This window comes from Trichechus manatus, unplaced genomic scaffold (genome assembly GCF_000243295.1).
Source record: "Trichechus manatus latirostris isolate Lorelei unplaced genomic scaffold, TriManLat1.0 scaffold00011, whole genome shotgun sequence".
NCBI lineage: Eukaryota > Metazoa > Chordata > Mammalia > Sirenia > Trichechidae > Trichechus > Trichechus manatus.
The window spans coordinates 238,415-264,282 of NW_004443947.1; the positions used below are offsets into that span (position 1 = coordinate 238,415).

The 25,868-nt window shown below is 37.8% G+C and overlaps 1 protein-coding gene across 15 annotated transcripts; it reads left to right on the forward strand.

Annotated features, from left to right (window-relative positions):
* The first annotated feature begins 3,346 nt into the window (after positions 1-3,346).
* Positions 3,347-25,267, forward strand: CLK4 (CDC like kinase 4). 15 transcript variants are annotated; one of them, XM_023726429.1, is made up of 14 exons: positions 3,379-3,513; positions 6,619-6,695; positions 7,612-7,775; positions 12,424-12,646; positions 13,750-13,840; positions 14,233-14,299; positions 15,763-15,879; positions 15,971-16,137; positions 16,340-16,434; positions 16,672-16,801; positions 20,176-20,258; positions 23,082-23,161; positions 23,980-24,070; positions 24,154-24,649. In XM_023726429.1, the coding sequence occupies exons 3-14, from the start codon at positions 7,612-7,614 to the stop codon at positions 24,292-24,294; spliced, it is 1,449 nt and encodes a 482-aa protein (XP_023582197.1). In that variant the 5' UTR covers positions 3,379-3,513; positions 6,619-6,695; the 3' UTR covers positions 24,295-24,649. The 15 variants fall into 15 exon arrangements, with proteins under 15 accessions (XP_004371185.1, XP_023582206.1, XP_012415573.1 ...); XM_023726432.1 differs by lacking the exons at positions 3,379-3,513; positions 6,619-6,695 and adding exons at positions 9,699-10,176; positions 11,244-11,302 and having other exon boundaries at positions 7,645-7,775; positions 24,154-24,415; XM_023726433.1 differs by lacking the exons at positions 3,379-3,513; positions 6,619-6,695 and adding exons at positions 9,702-10,176; positions 11,244-11,302 and having other exon boundaries at positions 7,724-7,775; positions 24,154-24,415.
* The last annotated feature ends 601 nt before the right edge of the window (positions 25,268-25,868 follow it).

Genomic DNA, 25,868 nt, shown 5'->3' on the forward strand with positions numbered 1-25,868 from the left:
GGCTCTGAGCCCCCTTCACTGGTGGTACTGAAAATTGACAAGGAGATTGGAAAGACCAGCTGATTGAATTTCCTACTGCACCTCTGAATTAAATCACTTCCCATACTTCTCCATATACACTCCACACACATTGCAAAGTGTGCTGTGTGTAAGAGAATGCTCCTGGTATTGTTGGGTGGGACTGAATTGTGCTTAATATTGTGCTCCGTGAATCTCCTCACCACCACTATCAGGAAACAGCTGACAAACCTGGGATGTTATCCATCTTGGGCAGTGTAGGACACACAGGAGACCCTTTGTGACTCAATAGCAAATTAGGGACACTGGGACCTTTGATGGCCTTGACGTATTGGAGGTAAACTGGCCCATTGTTTCATCATGAGGAGCCTTCAAATAACCCTGGAAAGTGGTTATTTAAAACAAACTCTTTTGGTCTTGCTGAAAGATGGATTCAGCATGGTTTCCCCTAATGATTAAGTAAAGTAAGTTGCTATGTGTTTTATTGTATGAGTTGTAGCAGTTCAGTAGAGTGGCGTTAAATGCAAGAGCTCTGGAGCAAGCAAGACCTGGATTTAAAGCCTAGTCTGGCACTTGATAACCATGTGATCTAGGGCAAATAACCAATGATCGCCTTATAGCATTGTTTAAATTATTTAATGAGATCGTCTACATAAAATGGTTAACACATAATGAGTACTTAACTGATAATCAAAAAAAAGTAAGTGAATTCAGATGAATAATTATCAGTAATAAGCAATTATAACACAGGTATGAAAACAATTTTGTAAAGTTTTCTCTATAAAGATAAGCTTTTGCTAAACAATTTACAGAAGAGTTTAGACTTTTACTCTGAAACTCATTTGTAGATGAGTGTTTTCTGTACCTGCAGTTAAGCATATAGAATATGTATGTTAGAATATATGACAAGAATATTCCTCTGGTTGCTCTTCAAAGCTAAGATTTTCTTCAAACAGTTGTTTTTAACACATGGTTTAACTTAAGATTTTCTTGAACATACTAGTTTTTGTGTAGAGATGAAGCTACTGGATTAGGAAGTTTTTTTAGTACTGGTAATGAACTCTCAGAAATGTAGACCTTTTTTGTTAAGTCTTTAGAACAAAGGTGTTCATTTTCAGATAACTGACTTAATAGAAAAGGTTGAGGCTGCCATGTAAGAGTATTAAGCTAACTGGTGCAGGGATCCTGGAAGCAAATCTCTACCTCTGACTTAATCAGGTTGGAATTTAAACCAACTGAACAAAATGGCCGAAAGTAGCTTATGTAAACAACTTACAAATGTTTAGTCAGTTCTGGGCACTAAGAGAAGACAACCAAGTAAAATATAAAACAGGGCCCTTGCTTCCAGCTGAAGCACTAAGCCACACAGTACAATTAGGAGCATCATAGTGCTGTGTAATGTGTCATAGAGACATCTGGTGTTTCTCAACCTCTTTCTGATCACTGCACCCCTCCAAATGTTAGACCTTTTGGTGGCACACTTAAAATACTCAAAACAACACTAAAACAAGATAGCAGTAATTACAAAGCAGACTCCACTATTGGGTAACAGTATCTTGTAATATCTATAAGAACCTCTGCGGATGGCTCTCCACATGGCTGCCTTTTAACCCTGTGTTGCTATTCGAGCAGAACTGTGTACTGTCCTGATCACACTCTCTTATATCCTCATGAGACAAATATCTCTCATACTCCAGCAAACCAGGAACTTTTCTTGGGTGCCAACTTGAACTTATGCTTATATGCAGCAAGTTAAACCCCACTTTACCTTACTAGATTGCCCAACCCTCTCAGCTCAACATTCTATCTGATAGATGTCCCTGAAATAGTACCTGTGATCACTTGTAGAACCAATAAATTTCACTATTTGGGCAAAATTGGTTGGTATACTTGATTGGCTCTAGACACACCGGCATGACTTTACCCGTTATTTGAAGACCTCCACTCTAACTGGAGTAGCCAAAAGCAGGAGGTGGGTGGAAACTGATGTGGTCAGGGACAGCATCTTTAAGGAGTTGAACATTAAAGGATGGGTAAGATGTAAATCTATGGATGTGGAAATAGAGGAGAGGAGAATACTGTGGTCTCAGTTTCATTCTGTAGTGTAAAGAATTTTCACTTCCAAATGTCTTTTCAGTTACCTTCTTGAAGTAAAGTACAATCTCAATGAGAATTCAATTTAACCAAAGTAGGTGGCACAAGTTTCTTGTATCACAAGTGTCACATCTATGATGTTAGATCACTAAAGGTATTACAGTACCCTCTATTCATCTAACAAGGTACAAGAATTCAGGTATCCCACATGCTATCGGAATAATGACCACAACAATGTGACCCTGCTCTTCCAAATTTAATTTCTGCCTTTGCCTTTTATCCAGAGAATCCTTGTAAGAATACAGAATCTCCCTGACACTTTCCAGTACCATACCTGAATACCTGACCCCTTTGTAACATTTGACAGTCAGGCTTTCCCTCATAGAAACTCTTTTCTTCCCTTGCTTTCCCTAACATCAAACTCTTAGTTCTCCTACTCAGGCTTCTTTCTTCTGTCACTTAAAGTGTTCCCCAGTCTTTGGCTCTCTTCTCACCTTACATTGGAGGATTGTTTGGGGATTCTTAGAACGGCAACATACCTAGTTTGAGGTAAGCAAGCCCCTTTAATGGACGCTCACTGTCTTGCAGACATTATCCTGCCTTGGCTGAATTTTAAAATCAACCCTCAGGGACAAATAACTTCGTTAGGGAAACTTCCAGCTATACCATATCTGCCCCGGAGGCAGGAACCGTAGCAGGAAGAACTTTGTAGGAAGAAACTTCCCATTTTATTTCTTCTGATTAGGAGCGTGTGCCTTTAAAAGATACGCACTCCTGAACTTGTTTTCTGAGACATCATTTTTCCGAATCCATTTTAGACGGGATAGTTCCAGTTGGCAGGACCTATACCCAGCACCACCCCGGAGCCTGGCACAGGGTGGGCTTTGGGGGTTCATCTGTTTTATGTTGGCTCCCTCTGGAGTTGAGGTCCTGGGGGATGGGGAGGGCTTGGCACACTTGAGGGGAAGAGCAGGGCACCGGCCATAGGCCGGCTCTGCCGAGGAGTGCAGCACTACTAGCACCACCTTAAGGAGCAGACACCCGCCACAGGTCGAGGGGACGGCACTAGAGTTTCATGGCAGTTTCACCCTGAGAACGACAAATACAGTAACTGTCACCAGTACCTCACCAGGGCTAGGGCGGGGCAGGCTGGGTCGCGCAGCCGCAGCGAGGAGGGCCAAGTCTCGTCCCTGACCTCATACAGAGCCCCGCCCGTGCGGGAAGCGGAGGCTCTGTCACGCAGGCGCGTTCGCTCGTAGTAGGTGGTGCTAGGGGCCGCCTTGGGGGTTGTGGAGAGACGGCGGTGCCGCCATTTTGTGGAGTGTTTGTCGCAGTGGTTGGAGGGGGAAGACGACGGTTTGACGACTCTTCTCGCCCAAAGGGCCTTTTGCTTCTGCAGAGGTAAGGTATCGGGTGGAGTGTGCTTGGCTGGGAGACTTTAAGTCTCGAAGCCAGATGTCGGAGAAACGACTGGATTCGGGGCCTCGGCGCCTGTTGATGAGTTGGAGGTTCCTAAGGGGTACTGCTCAGCTGGTGGCCTTAAAAACCCTAAAGTTGCCCAGACGTCGTGGTAGATCTAGAGTCCTGGGGCTGAAAGGCCCGCGGTTCTGCGCTGACCCTTGTCTGAGAGCCGCTACCTCGCGCATCGGGGCTCCCGAGGCGCCGGGCTGGTCCCGATGTGGCGAATGGGCTGGGGCTTAGGTGATCCCTGTCAGGGCTGCCTACGCCCACGAGAGCGAGGGCCTGGCGGGTGTGGGCACCAGCAGTCCGGGAGACCGTTCGAGAGCCGTGCCTGTTGTTTGTGTTATGGGAGATCCAGTCCTCCCCTGGATTTCGGGCCTCTGCCGTTTCTCGCGTTTGGGGGTTTTCCAGAATCAAATATTTGCCGAGATCTGTGAATGAGCCAGAGGCCCTGGTCAGGGGCCCGAGGCGGGGAGCTGGGCGGCCATGGGGCCTGGGCGTCGGAGGAGCTGCGAGTCCAAAAAACTCGTTGTCATCGAGTCGATTCTGACTCACAGCGACCTTATAGGACAGAGTAGAACTGCCCCTATAGGATTTCCAAGGCTGTAATCTTTAGGGAAGCTGACTGTCACGTCTTTCGCCTGCGGAGCAAGGCTGGTGGGTTCGAACCGCTGACCTTTTGGTTCTCAGCCGAGCACTTTAACCACGGCGCAGCCAGCCAGGGCTGCGCCTGCGAGTCCAGGTGGTGGAATTTAGCTCAAGCTTGAAAGATTGAAATATGGGAAGATTCGTCCTTTGTGCAGTGTGCTTTCTTCCTAAGGTGGAGCACACCATAGTTGCAGCGAGTCTGTATTTCTGATAGTTGTGCATCATATTATCCGTGATTACTCAGGTAGCCTGGCTTTGCTTATCCGATCCTTAGGAAACAATCCTCCAAACTGATCGGGCCAACCACCTCGCCACCCTTTGTACCTTCTCTGTGATTGTGCCACCCACAGGCTTTTTGTTACTCATTAAATGGTGACCCAGCTAGTCGTGACGTCTGTTTTGATGTTTTTAAGCCGTGTACGTAGTATTGAGTTGTCAGGTATCGTAAGATTTTAAAAAGGACAGGAAAATCAGATTTGTAATACATGCATACGGATTCCGTGTGTCTGTTTTTTATTTATTGAAAAATATCTGACGATTCTAGCATGTAGAATTCTTTATTAATTAGAGGTAGTTTAATAATTCTAGGTAGTTTTTTTGTGTATGTGAAGGTGGGTTCAGGCATCTTTGCCTTCTGAGAGTATATTTCTGAGCATTAGGGGGAGAAAAACTTCTAACAGTGACTGAATTAAATTTAAAGTAGTGAACTTGATTAGAGAAATACAAATCTTGGGCTCTCACGAAGAACGCGTTTTAGTATTTGCATGTTACAGTGAAACCTGTGAGAGCCAGAACTGGAAGGAACTGCCTTGTTTTTCCAGGTCTCACAAGTTTTCCACGTTTGACAGGGTGCAGTCTTAAACCGCTTTTCTGTTGCTCTCTGTTATTGGAAAATATTTTAGTTTTCCTTCTCTAACAGGTTTCCACCTTACACAGGTTCCGGGTTTTGCAGATTTTACTGTAATAACTTTATTTGAGGATTCTGCCTTGTTAGAAGTGAGCTTGTTGTGGGCAACTGACAGTAGGGGGAAAAAAACTAATGCAAACACGTTTCGCAAAAACTGCACAATAATGGATGGCGGTCATAATAACCCTCAATCATCAGATGTCGTGATTTTGCGTGCTATTACTTGTTTAAGAAGGCTGAGAAGCTATTTTAAAGAGTTCCTGATGTGGTTTAAATACAATTTTGGCAATTCAAGGAAGGAGTCAGAAGAATTCCACTAGAAATAGAAATGCTTTTTGTGGCTCCTCTGAAGAAAGTTTATTTTTTGGCTTTTTGCCTCAGGTAAATTTGTAGTGCCCTTCATTTCGGTTTCCTAAATTTATATCCCATACCAGGAGCCCTCGTGGCGCAGTGGTTAAGTGCTTGGCTGCTAACTGAAAGGTCAGCGGTTGAAACCCACTAGCCACTTTAGGATAGAAAGACCTAGTAATCTGTTCTGTAGAGATTATAGCCTGGAAAACCCTGTGGGGCAGTTTTGCTGTCACATGGGGTCACTGTGAGTCGGAGTCAACTCAGTGGCACCTAACAATAACAACGTACTGCATACATAAGTCAAACCACTTACTAATTTCCAGTGAGAAGCCTAACAAGCAGGCTTCAAACCTGTTATTTTCAGTTTGACCCCCTGCTGAGAATTTGCATTTCCACCCCAGAACCACCTGGGGGTCTTGTTAAACTGTAGGTTCTGATTCAGTATATCTGGAGTGGAAAAGCAAATTCTCAGCAGGGGGTCGAACCGAAGAAAATAACTCGTTGGAAGCCCTGGTTTTAGGATTCTTATTTGTTTGACTTGATCAGTGCCTTCTCCTTTCTTAAACAAGCTAAAAGAGAAGCCACATTATCAGAAGAATACTTTATGGGTGAAGAATTAGAATCCGCAAGAGAAGAGAGTTAAAGAGATCTGAATATTTGGCAGCATCAGGCTCCGATGGCATGGTGTGGGACAGTTTTTTAGGGAATACCTCCCAGGAGAATTGAACTTGCCTCATTTCAAAGTCTTGTTTTAATCCACTTGAAATCATTGAGATTTTCACTTACATTTGTTTGCTTGTTATTAAGTTACTTGGGCAAGCTGAATGAGATTAACTAAATTGGTTTTGGTCCATTTTAGCCTTTTGCAGTTCCCTTGCTGAAATTGTGAAATTCTTCCCTTTTAAATTCACCCTGTTTGTTTAGTAGAGAGTTTAGACATCACTGTTAATAATTTAACTGTGTTGGAAAAGAATTAAGATGGGGAGAAGCAGATAGCGATGACATTGAGCAGATACTGAACCTGGAATGAGCCTATGCATTTGAAGTTGTAGATGGAGTCGGAATTGTTACCATCATCCTTCTGATTTCACAGTTACTGTACTTAACTGTGCAGCCTCCTAAGTTGGTTTCTTTTACAGAGCACTCCAGAGGTATAACAAATAGATTTAGAAATAACTGCAAGATGATCTGAAAATAAACTGGTTGGATAAAGAAAGTGAGTTCATTAAATCTTTTTATTGCCCTTCAGTTTCTCTGTTGAATGCTGTTCTATTCACCTCCTGTTATTTTCAAAGCTTAGAGTCATTCTGAGATTTATAGAAAGGAACTCTACAGAGTTTGAGAGAAAGTGTTATTCATAGCTTTAAAACAAAGTAATTTCCCACATTTAATATCCTTGAGTGTTTTCTCTGGTTTCAGCTATTTGTACTATAGTATTTTTGCCAAAGCTAGGTGACACTTGTCATATTATTTATCTTAAATCAACTCAGATTTTAACTTAACAGTTTTAAAGAAATCATATCAATAACTTAATTAGGAAATCAGTTATCAGTTACCATAAAGAAGAAGGTAACTATAAAAATAAAAGAAGAACAAAATTATTCATTTCTAGCTAAATACTGTTGTCTACTGAAGGCTGTTTGCCCAAGCCCTGGCCCTTTTGTTTTTTAAAGGACAATGAGCAAAGTGTTAGTTGAAGATAAAGATCAAGCCGAGACTTTGTTCTGGGTGTAATTAGAAGGATTGAAAGAAAATGCATTAAGGTCTCAGTGTTGGTATCTATCATTTAGTAGATCTTAAGCCATCTTGGTAGTGTCCCATGACTTGGGAAACATTACCTAAAAAGATTTTAGACAGGGGACACTGATCTTCTGTTAAGGGTGGTAGAAAAATTTGGAAGTGGATAATGGTGATGGTTGCATAGTATGATGAATTAATGCCACTGAATTGTATGAAATATGAAAAATGTTGACTTGGCAAATGTTTTGTTACATTTACCACAATTAAAAAAAAAGATTTTAGAACCTATGTGCTAGATGTTCATGTTTAAATAATATTAACGAGTAATACTTTGTTAAACATAGCCGTCTACACTGTAACTTCCACAACTCCCTTTTTGTTTCTGTTAACAGATGCGGCATTCCAAACGCACTCACTGCCCTGATTGGGATAGCAGAGAAAGCTGGGGGCATGAAAGCTACAGTGGAAGTCACAAACGGAAGAGGAGGTCTCACAGTAGCACACAAGAGAACAGGCATTGTAAAAAACCACATCCTCAGTTTAAAGAATCTGATTGGTAAATTACTCTTGAGCTATTAACATTTTAACTTCAGTAGTTTTTTAGTGATTTATCATTTACGTATATAGTTTTCATTTGTCAAATTGTTTTATGATTCAGTCAACAAATGTTTTATTCATTAAAAAAATCCTGAGTGCCTGTTATAGGGTGGATGCTTTATAGGTGCTCAGGCTACACTGTGATTAAAACAAAATTTGTATCCTCATATATCTATGTCTATCTGGCACTGGTTGGAGAGAGTATCAGCAAGTGGATATAAAACATTGAGTTCTCGTTTTATACAAGGTATTGTGAGGAATTGTCAAAAAATACTCCTACAAATAGGCTGCCGGTAACATAAGGGAGATGAGACACACAAAAAGACAATACTGATGATAGGACACCCAGTCGGTACCTTTAACTTCTACATTGGGTATGTAGAAGGGAAACACGTATGTTGGCTGCTTATTTCGTGTTTCATGAATGAGATATGACTCGGGAGAGGAGTTATTTCAAATAAGAAAAAACAGCATGCTCTACTGGGGAATGCTAACGTGTGTTAGGGATTAGTCACATAGTATGTGCTTCAGGTTATATTTGTAGAAAAAGGCAATGGATATGTTTGGGATTTTTAGAAGCTTTGTTGTAAGAAGAACCATTCCTTTGCACAAGCGGTAGCCAGTAATTTAGGAAAGGGTCTCGGTAAAAATTTCCAATAGCATTTGTCATGTTTTCTTGTAGTCTTACCAGTGTAAAATTTGGAGATAACATATTTAAACAAAATTAAAGAAATTTTAAAGTTCCTAAATGATTAAACAAAGGCTAGGTGAGTAGAGTTTCTTTCACTCTGTTCTTAATTTCTCTTTCTCATTTGTTTTGTTGGTTCTATGTTTTCTCCTTGTTTTGTGCAGATGTTCCATTGGGATTGTTTGCCACATTGCTTTCTAAATTAGCCAACTGGGGTTACTTTAAAAAACAGTATGTAATTTTTTTCCTTCTCCATGCTAAACAGACTTGTTCTGCAGAACAGTGAGCTTGTAATCAGTACAGACTAATTTTCTTCATCACACTGTTATATGGGGGAGGGGAGATTTATGACAGGATTTTAATTATCAGAGCTAGTATCAGTCTACTATAGGAAAAGATTTGTATCCAATTATTAATAAATACAAAATACTCTTTAAGGCTTCATATCACAGTACTAATTATTTACATGTTTATTATACATTGAGTGATGAACAGTTCATTCATGTTCATAATTAATTACATAAATATGATACTGAATCAGTCCCAGCCGAATACCTTCTTCTTTGACACTGGCACAGAGATGTTGGATAATAATTGCTTTCCATAATACAGAATCTTCTAATTGTCTTTTTGAAGATTTAAAAACTTTACAAAGAATGTTTTTTATCATAAAATGGGAAAAAATGAAAAATGAAGAAAAGTATAAGATAACCTTGACAGGATACTAGTCACCCATTATTTGGATGTAAAATTGTTTCTAATTATTTGTTCTTAAAAATATCTTTGTGTACAAACTTTTGCCTCTAATTATTTCTGAAAAATAGATTCTAAGAAGGGACATTTTCAAGTTGAAGGGTATAAAGTCTTAGAAGATTCTTACTACATATTCACTTTTTTTTTTTTCCTAGAAAGTTTGTACCAATTTACTCCTACAACATACTCCTTCATGCTCTCACCAATATTGGCTATTTTGAAAGGCCAAGAATAGTGTTTTGTTTTAATTTGAAATTATACATTCTAGGGACTGTCCACTTTTATATGCTTATTGATTTGGATATTTTTTGTATTGTTAGTCAGTTTTTTCTATTAAAGTGTTTTTTTCTTACTGATTTATAACAGCTCTTTATTAATTATTTTAACCCTTTGTCATGTTTATCACAAAGTGTCTTTTCTTTTTGATTTGTCTTTTGGCAGTAGCGTGTGAATTGGTGTCCCTTCCTGCAGGCTTTATCAGTCACTTCTTCAAACACTACCGTTACATTTTGTGGCCAGAAGCCTTAAGTGTCTTCCTATAACATAAAACATCAAGTCTTAAACTAGTAATTCTCAAACTTTAGTGTGAAAAGAATCACCTTGGAGAGGTATGTTTGAAATGCAGATTGCCAAATTTAGGTTCTGTGAATCTGACCTAGGGCTGAGGAATCTTCATTTTTGATAAGAATCCCATATTCTGATATAGTTGATAAGCAAACCACCCTTTGAGAAACAATTGTTTTAAACTTCTTAGCCTGGCATGCAGGGCCTTTGATTATATGCCCTAGTTTATTATTTGCCTGTATTCCCCTATGTGAAAACTGCTTTTACTGGAGTTCTCTACTCACTATCTCCTGAGGATTGCATAGACAAGCCTACCTCCAAGTCATTGTGACTAAAAGTGTCACCTAAATACAAGGTAATTGTGCTGTCTCCCCTCAAATTTTTTCTACTTTCCGCTTTGTTCAAGTCCTAGTTTCCCTTTAAGATGCAATTCTGTTTACATCTTTCCATAAACATCTTCCCTAACACTTCAAGCAGATTGAGTTCGTTCCCTTCAATGGCCCTAGATAGTCATGCGACCTTTCAGTGTTTCCTGCATTGTTGGGTTTTGTTTTATTTTTATGTAAGTAATCTCATGTTGCTTATTATTTGTTGGCAGGACTTTGCCTTACGTAATTTTTTATCTTCCACAGAATCTGTGTGGAAATAAACACAAATGCCCGTGCCTTTATGAATCTTGGCTATTTGGAAAGGCCACAGTGAAATATTTACTGGACATGGAGTGAATATTTTAAAAAATGAAATCAATCTGTTCATCCCATCTACCGTGTCCATAGCCTTTGTAATTCTCCAGATTTTGTTTATCTCATCTCTAAGCCATGGTCATTAAAGATGGAAGAGCTCCTCATCTTTTTATTCTCATGATGTTCCTTCACCCCATGTTTTGTTTTTCTGTTGATTGTCTACGGATTATCAGTAGTTTTAATTTCATGTAATATTCCAGTTTAACATGATTAGCATTAGTTTTTTCTGACAGGATGATTTTGGGCTTTTATGGGGAGGATACCTTATAGAATTGCACAGAATGCCTTTTAGAGTTACGATCATTTCTAGCATGATGTAGATCTCTCCCTGACAGCTCTAAGCCAGATGATCAGATCCCTGACCTAGATCTCCAGTCTTACCCTGATATCCTAAGTTGTTTCTCCAATGACTAGAACTAAGGCTGACACTGGGGAAAGGGAAGAAAGTTCCTCTATCTCCCCAGCCTGGATTTGATGCTAACTGTTGGGTAGCAATTTTAGAGATGCTTCTTACCTTTATTTCTCCGTAAACCAACCCCCGGGAAAAAGAATGACAACATATGCTGGGGAAAGGAACGGGGTTGGTGAGGGCAATCTAGTCAACATCTGTCACTCCGTTGCTTGTCAGGATTATTTTAGCTGATTGTCTGACTGGGCAGGTGTCCCCTTTCTCCCTCAGTGCTCCATGTGCATCCCTCTTGAAGCTTCGCACTCTGTTGAAGAGGACACTCATCCCAGGTAGAGAGGGGGACGGGAAATTGGGCCAATTGAATCTATGTCCTTTTCTTTCCATCAGATAAAGGCTACTTAACTGGGATCCATTGACCTCTCAAATTCTTTGCCAAGTTTTGTTTATGCATTTATGCTTTTCTTGGAGAGGGTCCATTGCTTTCATCAGGTTCTCAAAGGGATCTGTAGATTCAGAAGAAGTTAAGCACTGTGGCCCTAGATAACACTATGCTATCTTCCATGTGTAACTCTTGTTTATTTCTCTAGCAGGAACAATAGGAAATCAGAAGTGTAAAGGGAAGTAGGGTAGCGATACTGTTATAATCCTAGTCAAGCAATACAGGAACACTTTCTCATTTGAGGGGGATGTATTTTAGATGTCCTTGGCACATGTGGACATCCTCAAAAACTGTGTTGTCTGTTTCTCAACCAAGAATAACAGGAGGCTAGAAATGCAAAGTGGAGTGGAGACAGGATAAGTGATGTGTGTAATAAAACTGGTCTGTATAATAGTTAGAAAATATCTTAATTTTTGCCGCTTATGTGCTCTACAACCATGGCAAATCATTTTGCTTGTAGGGATCTTAATTCAGTCATCTTTAAAATGACTGGAATTCAGTCAGGGGTCATTCCAGCTTTAATAACCTTTCATGAAAGCATTCTCTACGTGCCAGGGATATCTAAAATACTCTTTAACAGGGAAGGGAGTCCTGTTTTGCCTGCTTCCGATTGTGTGTGGCTCTGTGAGAGAGGAGAGAAAGTTTAGTTACAGATGCATATATCATAAGACTGATCAATTTCAGAAGAGTAAATTTTGTGAGTTTCTTGTTTTTCTCAGAAGGTAAAGGAACACTTAAGTAAACACTAGACATAATGAATGATTTGACTCAAGCTTTGTTCCTTGGTGTGAAATGCTTGACAGCAGTCTAGATAATGGAGAATTACGGACCCATTTGCTTGTTGGTTAAAATGATTTCTTAGTTTTGTGAGAAAAGTGTACATTCTAATTCATCAATTTCAATTTTTTTTAATTGAGTTTTTAAAGCAAGAATTCTTGAGAGAATGTTTTGTTTGAACCACACTGTTTTAGAATGAAGAGAATAATTTGATATTTTTTAATGTGTTTGCAGTCATTATTTAGAAGCAAGGTCCTTGAATGAGAGAGATTATCGGGACCGGAGGTACATTGATGAATACAGAAATGACTTCTGTGAAGGATATGTTCCTAGGCATTATCACAGAGACATTGAAAGTGGTTATCGAGTCCACTGCAGTAAATCTTCAGGCCTAAGCAGGAAAAGCAGTCTTAAAAGGAAGCATAATAGACATTGCTCAAGTCATCATTCACGTTCGGTATGATTAATTTTGTTTTTATTTTGGGTGGATTCTTATTTGTGTGTAAAAGCTCTTAGTGACCCAGTAGGTTGGAATAGTTTATATATGCAGTGCTATTTGGATATATTATAATCGTGTTTATATTATTTGAGTCCTTAAAGGAAACCTACAGATTCTTACAGCGAAGCTGTGTTTATTAGTCAGCCCTCATTTGCCCACATTTACTCATTTTCTGCAGACTAGATCATGAGTTTGATTTTAACAGTAAATTATTTTTGTGTTTTGTAATGTAATCTTAGGAAAGATTGAAGCACCCATCTTTTTCTTTCATATTAAATATTCTTTTACTTTAAAAGAAACCCCTTTTCTAATACTTACAAACAAATATGGAAAAATTGCACGGGTGGATACTTAAATGTTGTTAACTTGTATATAGTATAGTTCCACAGCACAGTGTATCATTGTCTGCAACTAGATCAGTTGAAATTTTGAAAGTGGGTGCTGAATGGGAATTAGAGTATCCAGAAAGCCCGCCTCTTTTTGTACTCACACATCTTCATCTGTTTGAGCAGTAAACTTTGAATTATTTTTTGTCCCCAGTGTTCTTCAGTGGAACTAGTTTTCATTAAGTAGAACGTTGAAATTAGCGTTTATTTTGCCCATTTATGTTAATCATGCATATTTTAAAATAGCTAAATAAGACCAATTTCAACTAATCTTGACATTTTAAAACATTTTTTGGACAAACTAGACATCTCAACTCACAGCATATTCTATTTATAGCAAGAGATTAGTAAATCATGACATTGCATTCTTTAAATCTCAGACTTCAATTAAATCAGTATTTTAAAGAGACAATTGTGTTGTTTTTTTTCTATTGCCACTTTAAGTATCTTATCTGAAAATCTGTTCCTTGCCATGTTTTTCTTCTGTAACATAAACTGTGCCCTGTGAATTTCTGGGGACTGAATTTGAAATTGCTCCTGCCAACTGTTCGTGGCCTGGTGCTTATCTGAATGCCTGAATATCTCCCCGCTGAATGAATTGCGTATTCTGCCCTGAATTCACTCTGATATATTGATTGGCTGGACGATCTTGGTGCTGCCCACTTGCCGTTCCAGAAGAGCCACCGAAGGAAAAGACCCAGGAGTATAGAGGATGATGAGGAGGGTCACCTGATCTGTCAAAGTGGAGACGTTCTAAGAGCAAGATGTATAGAATATTTTTCAACACTTTTTAAACTTTGCAGACAGAAGTATCTTTTTTAAGACTAGTTTGTCAGCGGGGGGCTAAAGAACTCTTCATTACTTTTTTGTTTTGTTTTTTGTGGGTTTGTTTGTTCTGTTGTATTTCTTCTTTTCTGTAGAATTTAAATATTTCTACTCTAAAGTTCCAAAATAATCAGTGGAATTTGAGATTAGAGCAAGAAAGATAGCTCTAGCTAATTGTTTTTGTAGCAGCTGAAAATAATTTGAGTGCTGAAACCTTAATTATGCTTTGATAGAGATCGTTTGAAAATATTCCACATTTAAGCATTCATTGTTTGAATAACTTAATAATTTGTGCTCAGATACTTAACACCTCTTTTTCCTCCCTTCCTTTAGATGAAATCGTGGATACTTTGGGTGAAGGGGCTTTTGGCAAAGTTGTAGAGTGCATTGATCATGACATGTAAGTTTTTTGTTTTTTTCTTTTTTGAACATTCTGATAGTTTTGGTGGGGAAGGATCTATAATTTAGACGAAATTGTATTTTAAATGGTAGCCATGTGATTACTTGGAAGGGGTAGATGTTCAGCAAAAGTTCTCAAACTGTGTGATTCATTTACAATGAGTGTGGATTTTGATATTAAGCATGCTGACAAATTCTAATCGGTGAGATTCATTGAAATTAAGGAAAGTGTTCAAGTGAAGAGTTGAATCTAGGCCCTTGATCCTCTCTTATAGTGATTTAGAATGGTTTTACTCTATTTTGGGATCACAGAGACAATGAAGTGTGTCTCATCTTATTGGTTGAAAAACCTTTATTCCAAAAGGATAATATTTGCATCTTAGAGTTAGTTTCCTAAACTAAAATGAAATTATGTTACTTAAAGCCTACGTTATAAAGTCAGATTTCTTTAATGAGGCGTTCTAAGCACTTTGTGGTTTCATCCTATGTGCCTCATGTTGCCATTTTCCTCCAGGACCTCTATACTCGGTTTGTAAACTTCTGTAAGTGAACCTCTGAAAAGAATTTTGTTAAAACAGCATGTCTCTAAATTGGCATCTAAAATTTTCATCACAAATGAAAATAGTTGGTTTGTCTTTAGGCAGATCAGGTTTAGAAAAGAGGACAAAAGGAAATTGATTTCCTCAGAATCATTCATGGTTGTATACTTCTTGGGAAGTATTGTTACAGATTCCTCATCCTAAAGACTACTCTTGTACACTGTAACTATTCCTGTCTACTTGGATCAGTGAATGCACTAAGCATTTTCTTGGCTCTATGACTTACAGATGGTGTTTCCTTTGCCAGAATTTCCCATTTCCCCCCCACATTTGACAAACAACTTACCCATCTTTCAGGACTCAGTTCTTTGTCACCTTTTCTCTGAAGAAGTCTGTTCTCACCTAGTCCCTTGGTGGTTAGGCACTCCATAAACTTGTACTGTGCACTTCTGACATTATGATAATTTATTCACGTCTTTTTTCCATTACACTCTGGGGCACACAGGGACAAGTTCTTGTCTTCTCATCAGTAACACCTGGCTAGTGTCTGGCACAGAGTAGATCTAGCCTGGTAAATTAACAAATAACTTTCAGTAGTAGCATGCTCTATTCTTGGTTTACATTTTTATCTTTTTATTTTTACTTTTGCTAAGTATAAAACCTGAGTAAACTTAAAATTCTGGAAACAAACCTTAAAATTCATTAAATAGTAAGCAAATCATCACTCCATGTAAGGTATATTTTGTCAGAATGCTTGGAGAAACTGTTTTATGAGATTTAATACACTATGCCCTGAAAGATTATTTCAGAAAAATAGCATAGAGTGATTGTTAATTAATAAGATTATGGAATTGTGCTTTAGAGGAAACACAGCTTCAGTTCACTCCTGTACGTTTACCAATTTCATCTTTATTTTTCTTTTAAGGGATGGCATGCATGTAGCAGTGAAAATTGTAAAAAACGTGGGGCGATACCGTGAAGCAGCTCGTTCCGAAATTCAAGTATTGGAGCATTTAAATAGTACTGATCCCGATAGTGTCTTGTAAGTATAAACTTGAACCATGAGCCATTAAATTACATAAAATAATCAGAATTCTGTGAACTGAATTGTTTTTATTTTGATGTATTTTTAGCCGATGTGTCCAGATGCTAGAATGGTTTGATCATCATGGTCATGTTTGTATTGTGTTTGAACTGCTGGGACTTAGTACCTATGATTTCATTAAAGAAAACAGCTTTCTGCCATTTCAAATTGACCACATCAGGCACATGGCATATCAGATCTGCCAGTCAATAAATTGTAAGTATAATTGATAAACCTTTAAACAACAGAAAATTAAAGTTTTTACTATATGAACAACACATGAACACATTGTCACTGAAAGTACACATATTACAGGTAAAGGTGAAACCCCTCTTTGTATCTACTCCTAAGCCCTTTTCCCTCAGTACAAATTTAATTTGTAAGTGAAACTAATAATGTCTTTTTTGTTCTTTTGTAGTTTTGCATCGTAATAAGTTAACTCATACAGATCTGAAGCCCGAAAATATTTTATTTGTGAAGTCTGACTATGTAGTCAAATATAATTCTAAAATGGTAGGTTAAAGATTTGTTTTAATTTTGGTGGCAGTCTTTAAAATTAATTGAGGTTGGTGATCCTTGAAGGATTTCATCTCTGATGCTTGTTATGTACTGATGTTTAAACCAAAAAAGAACGTTTTCTCACGGGGCTATGGTGAAAATCAGGAAGATAAGAAGTGCAGATCTTTTGAATAGTGCTAGGAAATTTATTCCATGTCATTGATTTTCATGTTTACTTAACTGTATCTGTAGAAACGTGATGAACGCACACTTGAAAACACAGATATCAAAGTTGTTGACTTTGGAAGTGCAACATACGACGATGAACATCATAGCACTTTGGTGTCTACACGACATTACAGAGCTCCAGAGGTCATTTTGGGTCAGTACAACCAGCTTTCCTGATACTGTTAATTGAAGAAGAAATGTTTGTTTTGTGCGCCTTTTATTGGGGCTAGAGGCATAGGGATTTTCTTAACAGTGTACAGAAAACATTTTCTATTTTCATAAAGGCTGCATGGTCATTTGCTGTAAATAATATTTTTCCTGAGTGGGAAAAATGTGATACCATCTGTGAAAAATATTCCAGGTGGTGGTGATTAATCTTACCTGATAGTACATCACAGCAGTGTGATTTTGAAGTGATTTGTGTACCTATTTTGTGTGTCATCATACAGGTATGGTACTGTTAGAGATGTCAGCTGCAGGGTAGATGTTGGTTAACAGGAGAACAACGAGGAGTTAGTCTAGGAGGAGAGCTTCTTGGTAACCTCTGACGTGAGAGACTCCGAAAAAGAAAATCAGTGAAGGTTCAGAGTTGGAAATAAGAGTCTAAATATTATGCCTCAAAATTAAAAAGTTAGGCACCAAGTCAGGATGGGGTTGGTGGCTTAGAGATAGTGGAAAACTTCAGGTCAGGTGTTATTGGCCGATAGTTAAATAAAAATATTACTTAGCCAAAAATAAGGTTCACTGAGGTTAGGTAAAACGTTTTTGTGGAATCAGTTGTTTCCACTTAATACCTTTTTTTTTTCCTCAACAGGATTTGGTAGTTCAGAATGGGAGTGGGAAAGGCAAATTAACAATGTTTATGTAGAGGATTTGCATATGGGTAACAAAATTGAGACTTATGCAGCGCTGACCAGTAGAACTTCTGTAATGATGGAAACATTCTATATCTGCACTGTTCTGCTACATAGAGCCTTTGAGTACTTGTAGTATGGCTAGAACAACTGAGGCACTGAATTTTCAATTTTAATTAATTTAAATAGCCACATCTAATTAGTAGCTACTGCACTGGACAGCTCGCTTTAGATGGGTTTGAACCGGTTCAGTCATGGCCGAGGAAGCAAAACTGAAAGAGACCCAAATTATTACAATTTGCATGATCCAGAACAGTAACTGGGACAGGAACAGTTACGGGTCAAAGCTCTGGAATGGGAGACTCGGAAGAGGTGTAGTGAACGCTTTCTGGAGCCTGATACTTGAGATTGGATGATTGGTAGGACTGTGGAGAGTGACACACATTCAGAGCAGCATGGTTGGCCGCCATCTTGGAGTGGGACACTGCTGTTTCTGATTGCACAAAATGTGATGGGCGAGAGATTTGGTTGCTCTTCAGTGTATACACTCCCGTTGTTGTCTAGAGGGAGATTAGGTTTCTAGCGGGGCTTCAACCTGTAATTTTTCCCGTTCCAGTTGTTGTTCCAGTACACCCAAATTTTAAAAATTCGAGTCTGTTTTAATTTTGCTTCCTTCACCATGACTGAACTGACAAGAACCAGTTCGAAGCCCTGGCTTTAGAGCTTGTCCTTGAATGAATTATAGGGTTTCTGCTCAGTAGTAAGGCCAGAAAGGAGCTGCTGTGTTGTGATAGTGTAGAAAGGATGGTCATGGTGAGAACTTAAAGGCTGCAGTGAAGGCAAAAGAAAGGAGAATAGACAAAGATTTGTGGACAGAGGTATTTTCAGAGCTTGAAAAGAAACAACTGTGCTTTGTCAATTTTAAGATGTGAATTTTCTACTACATTTTAACATCTTTGAAATAGGGACAAATTTTTTTTTTCCTTTGTTAGTGGTACATAAAACAATGGTGAATCTTACAGTTAATGGCTTCTTAGAGTGGGTAAACCCATTGCTGTCGAGTCAGTTCCAACTCCTGGCAACCCCATGTGTCACACAGAGTAGAAGTGCTCCATAGGATTTTCTTGGCTATAATCTTTATGGAAGCAGGCAGCCAGGCCTTGCTTCCGTGACACTCCTGGGTGGATTTGAACCTCCAACTTTTAGGTTAGTAATAGAGTACAAACCATTTAATAAGTTCCAAATATGGCCAGGCTGGGCATTGATGATGTAAATTTGAAATTGGAGTTACTGGCCTTAAGAAAAAGGGAGTCATGAAACTGAGTGTAGAAGGGTCCTTTGTGTATTTGTGAAATGTTCCTGAGGACTAAGGTAGGATTAGGTTGGAGAGGAAGATGTAGCTAGCTGCTACAATACGTTGTATGTTGGTAATAAACAGATTGGCTTGGGAGAGGGTGGTAAAAGGGAATGATGTAGAATTCCAGAGAAAGAGCAGAATGAGCACTGACTACTCAGAGAACATGTGCTGCAGGAGGTTATGGTCACCTGAGGAAATGCTAGACTAGGACATGGGAGTAGCTGGAGAAGAAAAATTGTATCTGAGGTCTGCCTAGCATCGGCAGATTTTGTATGTACTGCTATAAATGGAAATCACGCTCCATCGTTATATCCATTCGTTCAAATGATAGGTAGTTGGGGATTAACAAAAATAACTAAATCACTGTCAAGGCCATTGAATATATTTTCCTTTACCTTTAGAGTCACCAATGTTACTGAAGGTAATTGAAATGTCTTTTTAAGTAGATTTTATGTATACATTATTGTTATATTTATAATTACTAAATCTTCCATCTTTAGAAGATTAAAATGTCTTATGATTTGTGTAATTAAGGTATAATAACATTACCATTGAGAATTCTAAAGGAGAAAGTATAATACATCTATAGATCCCTCTCAGTGTGAACTTAAATGACTTTGTAATTTCTACTTATAGGTGAAACTGCATGTTATTCTTATATAACTTATGTTCTTTTAATGAAAGAGGTAAATTCAGGCATCAACTTGGTGATAACTGATTTTAAAAAAAAAAGCCTGTTGCCATCGAGTTGATTCTGACTCATAGTGACCCTATAGGACAGAGTAGAACTGCCCCATAGGGTTTCCAAGGAGCAGCTGATGGATTCGAACCGCCAACCTTTTGGTTAGCAGCCGGCTATAGCTCTTAACCACTATGCCACCAGCGTTTCCAATAATTGATAAAGGGTTAGCAATTACATTCTGAGATAATTATGTTTGCACAAATGTAAAATTTCCGGAAGCAACCTTGAGTTGGGATAACAGTTTCAACAGCATTGCTGTCCATTTCACAAGTAGTTCAGAGACTTCGGAAGATTTACACAATTTGTCAGTTATACTTGGAAAATTGAGTTACCCTTTTATTTTACATATAATGCCCCCTTCCCCTGGTTAAAATACCACTTGTTGATGTAAGGACACAGACATAGATGATGAGAGCATACTGAATAACATCTGGTATAAAACAAAAGGTAAACCCTGAATTTACTGTTACATTCTCCCCAGTAGGCTGTGTAAAGGGAGCACCCATATAGGGAAGGATTTTATGTGTTGGTGATTAAAAATTATTGCATAATAAAATGTTTTTGTTTTTAAATAGCTTTAGGTTGGGCTCAGCCTTGTGATGTTTGGAGCATAGGTTGCATTCTTATTGAATATTACCTTGGCTTCACAGTCTTTCAGGTATGTATCTAGTAATTTCATTTAATAATTATTAAGGAATTTTAAATGTTAAAGACATGTTAAAGTTTTTGATTCCATATTGGAAAGTTGCCATAGTGTCAGGATTCTTGAGATTAAAACTGGCATATGCAAAATGGTCATCCTTCTCTAAAGCCACAGTTAAATGAGATACAGCGGTTAGTGGTCACAGTTCATTTTGCTTGTGATTGGAGTTTTTAAGACATGACTCAGAGTTCATATTGTCTCGTGTTTCCTTTTTGTTTTTAATTACAGAGCTTCATAAATTTATATTAGCATTAATGGGACCAGTTTTAATTCAGTTCTGATTATGTTGATTATCCGTATGGCCGTGAACCAGGCGCTCCTTTTTATAAAATAATTTAGAAAGAACAAGTTGTATTTTGTTCTAAATATTAAACACCTCTGATGCCTCAAGCACATTCCTAGGGACTAAGTGTATAAAGATGAAAGGATAACATCTCTGTCCTCAACGAAAACATCCAAAAGAGAGACACGGAAAACTGTTACAGTATAGTGTGGTATTTGCTGTAATGGAACAGTGTTGAAAGTGTAGTGGGAACCCAGGAAAGGTTAACAATTAAATTTCCCTAGAGAAGGCATCACTGAGGAGCCCTGGTGGTGCATGGTTAAGCCCTTGGCTGCTAACTGAAAGGTCAGTAGTTTGAACCCACCAGCTACTCAGTGGGAGAAAGATGTAGCAGTCTGCTTCCATAAAGATGTACAGCCTAGGAAACCCTACGGGACAGTTCTGCTTTGTCGCTGAGTCGGAATTGAGTCAGTGGCAATGGGTTTGGTTTTGGGTTTCAGAGAAGTTGAGGAGAGGGTAATGAGCTTAAGACAAGGCTAGAAGGAAGGAGTAGGATTTTGTCACAAAAGTGGTTTGTCACAAAAGTGGCCATCCCAGGAAAAAGAAATAGTATTTGTAAATGTGTAAGGGAGTAAAGGAACATATTCTAGTCAGGGAAGAATAAATACTGTCATCAGAGTGTTGTATAAGCGGGAGAATGATGACAGTAGGCAAGGACTGATTGGTAAAGGACTTGTATACCATAGAAAGATATCTGTTTTATCCTGTAAGTCATTGGTTTCCACATGTAAACTGGTCCAAAATGAAATTGTAGGGTTCCCATTCTGGCCTTTATTTTGAGATTGCCCTCCTGCTTTTTTAGTGATAAAATGTCCCCTTTATGAAATGATGGTAATAGTTGTAGTTGGGATTTTTAGTTTTGTTTTGCCTTGTTTTATTTTTTTAATAAAAGTCCTTATTTGGCAAAAGAAAAAGTAGGAAACTCTATTTTGGTCTACACTTTCCTGAAATTTTACTTCCATCTGAAATTTAAAAGTCTCGAAAGTTGTAGGTGATGCAGCCATTGAAGAACTTTAAGTAGAGTTATGATCAAGGTGTGGAGTTTTCTTTTTTTGGTGGGGGTAATGGGGAGGTCCTGGCTCAGTACTTGTAGAGGTTGATTTGAAGTTACGGCAGTGCAGGGTGGATGAACTTTTGAGTTTAGAGTAACATCGGGGGTTATTGTGGATTGTGTCTTCACTGCTTGTGGGGTATCTCACCAGACTTATATTTCTGTCTAGTCTATAGAGATCCCGTTAAAACTACTCTGAGTTTATAGGCAAGTTTGATATGTAGAACCATGGTTATCGATCAGTTCTAGGAAGTGGTCTGGTTTTGTAGTAGTCAGCTATTAGGGTCAAGAAAAAGATAAGCAGAACACATGCTTTCTTTATGCAGACTCTTACATAAAATGGATGCTTCATTTGAGATCTTATGTGAAGTACAGAATGTTAACATTGATTTATGATTTATATTTTCATTCCACCCCCTAAAATAAACTAAGAAACTTAAAATGTGGAACTTAGTATTATTCCTGTCATGAATTAAGGACTTAACATTTTGAAGGCAATGTGCTAGGCATAGTAGTTGATAGATTTATAAAAGCATTAGCTGTAGCTTCTGCTCTCCAGAGCAAGGGATTGCACACTGTGGTCTGTACCCAAATCCAGCCTGATACCTGTTTTTAAAAAAGAATATGTGACAGAGACCACTTGTGGCCAGCCAGACCAAAAATATTTACTACCTGGGCCTTCCCAGAAGAAGTTTGCCAACCCTTTCTCTGAAAGCATAACATTTCAGCTTTAAATTTGACAGTTTATTCTACTTTAGCCAAGTTCTAGTGCTGTATAGTTTAAGGATATAGCTTTGACTTGGGTTCATGTTCCAACTTTCCTCAATTATGAGCTGTGTGTGACTTTGAGGTATTGTCATAACCTCTTTGAAACTCATGCTCCTTCATACCTATCTTTGAGGGTTGTGAGAAGTAATTTTTATTGCCTAGGATTAATAAGTGTTAATAGATGGCTATTAATATAAATGTGTAAATAAAAAGATTTTGCATACTGAGTGTTATATGATAGAGGCTTATCTCGCTCGGTTAGGCAGCTGATTAAATGAGGAGATGGTTTTTATGGTAATCTTCCCTAGTCGTTCCTCAAGTGAAACAGTACAGAAATACAAATAAAGAAGAAAGCGGTTCAGTTTATATTAAGCAAGCTAGGCTTTGGCCGCTATACAGAAGCTTACTGATTGGTCTCAGAGATTTTAATATTATTTGGTTTACAGCACACAACACAGCTCATTCAGTATTGTTCCATCTTTGAAGTGTGGGGTAATGTAAATTGTGTAGTTGTCTAGTTCTCTGTTTTTATGTCAGCACCATTTCCTCGTGTTCTTTTTTAATGTGCATGTAGGGAAATGGAGAATGCTAAATTTCTTTTTCCTGCGTTTTTTAGACCCATGATAGTAAAGAGCACCTGGCAATGATGGAACGAATATTAGGACCCATACCAACACACATGATTCAGAAAACAAGGTACGCTTTACAATTAAAGCCCTTTGTTGGGGGCATGCAATGGCCTAGGTATATTCAAACTACAGAAAACCCAAATTTATTGTTTTGTTTGTTCTAAGGAATGCAGAATTTGAAATTTTTTTCCTGTACTAATGGTAACTTATAACTGCATCTTGCCCTTTTTTTTTAAAGCCAAATTTTAAAAAATTAATGCAGTATTTACCTTGTGGTTTGTGGTGTAGTAAACAAAATAGTTTTTTTTACACAAGTTAAATTTTGTAAAAATGTTTTTCTAAATTGATGTAAAAATGATACATGGAATAGTGGAAACAGTTTATTCTTTTGGAGTCAAAACTGTTTAAGCTTGAATTCCATACTGTTGCTAACCAGCTATATGTCCTTGGGCAAGGTACTATAGTGGTTTCCAAACATAGCTTTACCACAGACGTCACCTAAGGAATTATTTAAATATTTCCAGCCCATTTCAGATATATGAAATCAAGATTTATAGGAATGGATCCAGGATTTTCTGTTTTTGAAGCTGGCATTGTTGCATGATTAGTATTTGGAAACAACTTAATTGGGATACTAAAATCTCACAGGGTGGGATATTAAGTAAAGTGGTATGTGAGGTATCTTAATATATAATTGTTGCTGAGATTTTTTAAAAATTGTTTATATGTGTATGTACATATGTATGTGTAGAGAGACTGGGGAGGAGGAGGAGACAGAAAAAACATGCTCTTATACTTTCATCTGTCCCCTCACCTCCATTTGGGGGCAGGGTATAGTTGTGGATCTTTTGTTATTTTACTGATTGAGACTTCTTTTTCTTGTAGGAAACGCAAGTATTTCCACCATAACCAGCTGGATTGGGATGAACATAGTTCTGCTGGTAGATATGTTAGGAGACGCTGCAAACCATTAAAGGTAAAAGAAAAAAGATTAAAGGTCAGAACAACTCAAGTTTTCACTGTTTAATATCTTTCTAAAAAGATTTTTTTTTCTTTCAGGAATTTATGCTTTGTCATGATGAAGAACATGAGAAACTATTTGACCTGGTTCGAAGAATGTTAGAATATGATCCAGCCAAAAGAATTACCTTGGATGAAGCATTGCAGCATCCTTTCTTTGACTTATTAAAAAAGAAATGAAATGGAAATCAGTGGTCTTACTATATACTTCTCTAGAAGAGATTACTTAAGACTGTGTCAGTCAACTAAACATTCTAATATTTTTGTAAACATTAAATTATTTTGTACAGTTAAGTGTAAATACTGTATGTTTTGTATCAATAGCATAATTATCTTGTTAAGCAAATATGGTCTTGGTAATGAATGAAATATAAAAGTTAGAATTAATATTCCTTTTTGAGCTTAATTATCATTTTTAAAGACCTTTGGAATATACTTTGTGTCCAGTGATAAATGTAATTGATCTTGCTTTTTGTACGTGGAGGTTGACTCTTTAAAGTGATTTTTTTTGAGTAAAGGAAATCTTGGTTACTTTGTTCTTAAATGAACATTCTTTATATGCCTCAAATTTAGAACTTTTTACCTTTAGAAGTTTTTCCTGTAATTGTTGAATAGATAATAAGTATTATTAACTCTAGGTGGTACACACGCAGGTGTTGGAAACCAAAATCCATAGGAAAATGCCTACTGTGGGGAATCTTATTAAATTGTAAGTATTGTATTCCTTCTCATTGGGTGATGTTAGTGATGATAAGGAGGCATTAGTAAAAAGATGGCCAGTTTTCCCACCCTGATTTTAGTAAAAATACATACACATTTCATTTAAGATTTAAAGTCAAACTGGAAAGTGGGCTTGGAGAATCATATTTGCTAAGGGCTGTTTGGTGAGTTGCAAGCATGTAAATAGTAATTCTAATGACTGAGGTTTTAGTTTTTAATGCTGAGTCCTAAAAATGTCTTAACATCTGTTTCCTTATCAAGTCAAGTGAATACTTACATCTTAGCCTGTAAGAATTCAGGGCTATTACTAAGCAGTTTATATTTGTGTTAATACTTACTGGAGAAAAAGAAGGATTTGATTGGAATATACTTTTTTAGGAAGGAAGCTCTGCAGAAATTTCTAGAACCTAATTGGTTGGTTAACTGTTTGACTATAGGTATTGTTCTTACGATACCTGTTTTCACATAAAAACTAGATGGTAACTGTTCCTTAAAAAAAAAAATCTATTGATATTGTTGAGTCTGCCAGGTAGAAATCTGTTTCGTTGTAGAATTCATATAGGTTGTTTTTTGTTAAAAGTGTCCCCATTTCACAAGTGCATTACACCAGAGATTTGAGTTTTATCTGTTGATGTATTGTAGACATAAAATGCATGGAATTTTCTGGTGTGACAAATAGTGAGTGAAACCAGTCTGGGTCCACTACGTTATCCTCCAGGGGAACATTGGCTGATATAGGAATGCCATGTTCCTAAAGTTGACTAGTAATTTGGGAACCCTGAAACAAGCTTTATCATAGAATCACTACATAAATTATGTTTAGGCCTCAGGTACAGTCCACATATAGTGAATGTACTTTCAGAATAGTTAAATATATCGTAAGAGAAAATGTATTTTTAGGGGTAGGGAGCATTTGATGTAAAAGTTGCCTCTTCCAAAGCCTAGCCATGTTGGTGGTCATTGATCTGCCATCCATCTGCCATCCTTTATTTCCCACTTGGATTTCTTCAAGTGCCACTACTACCTAAGCCGCC

Bases quoted from the DNA above. Each gene is read 5' to 3' on its own strand.
- CLK4 (XM_004371128.1), top strand. From the start codon at position 7,612: ATGCGGCATTCCAAACGCACTCACTGCCCTGATTGGGATAGCAGAGAA. The intron at 12,647-13,749 runs GTATGATTAATT...TTGCCGTTCCAG, and splicing joins CAAGTCATCATTCACGTTCG to AAGAGCCACCGAAGGAAAAG. The intron at 16,435-16,671 runs GTAGGTTAAAGA...CTGTATCTGTAG, and splicing joins TCAAATATAATTCTAAAATG to AAACGTGATGAACGCACACT.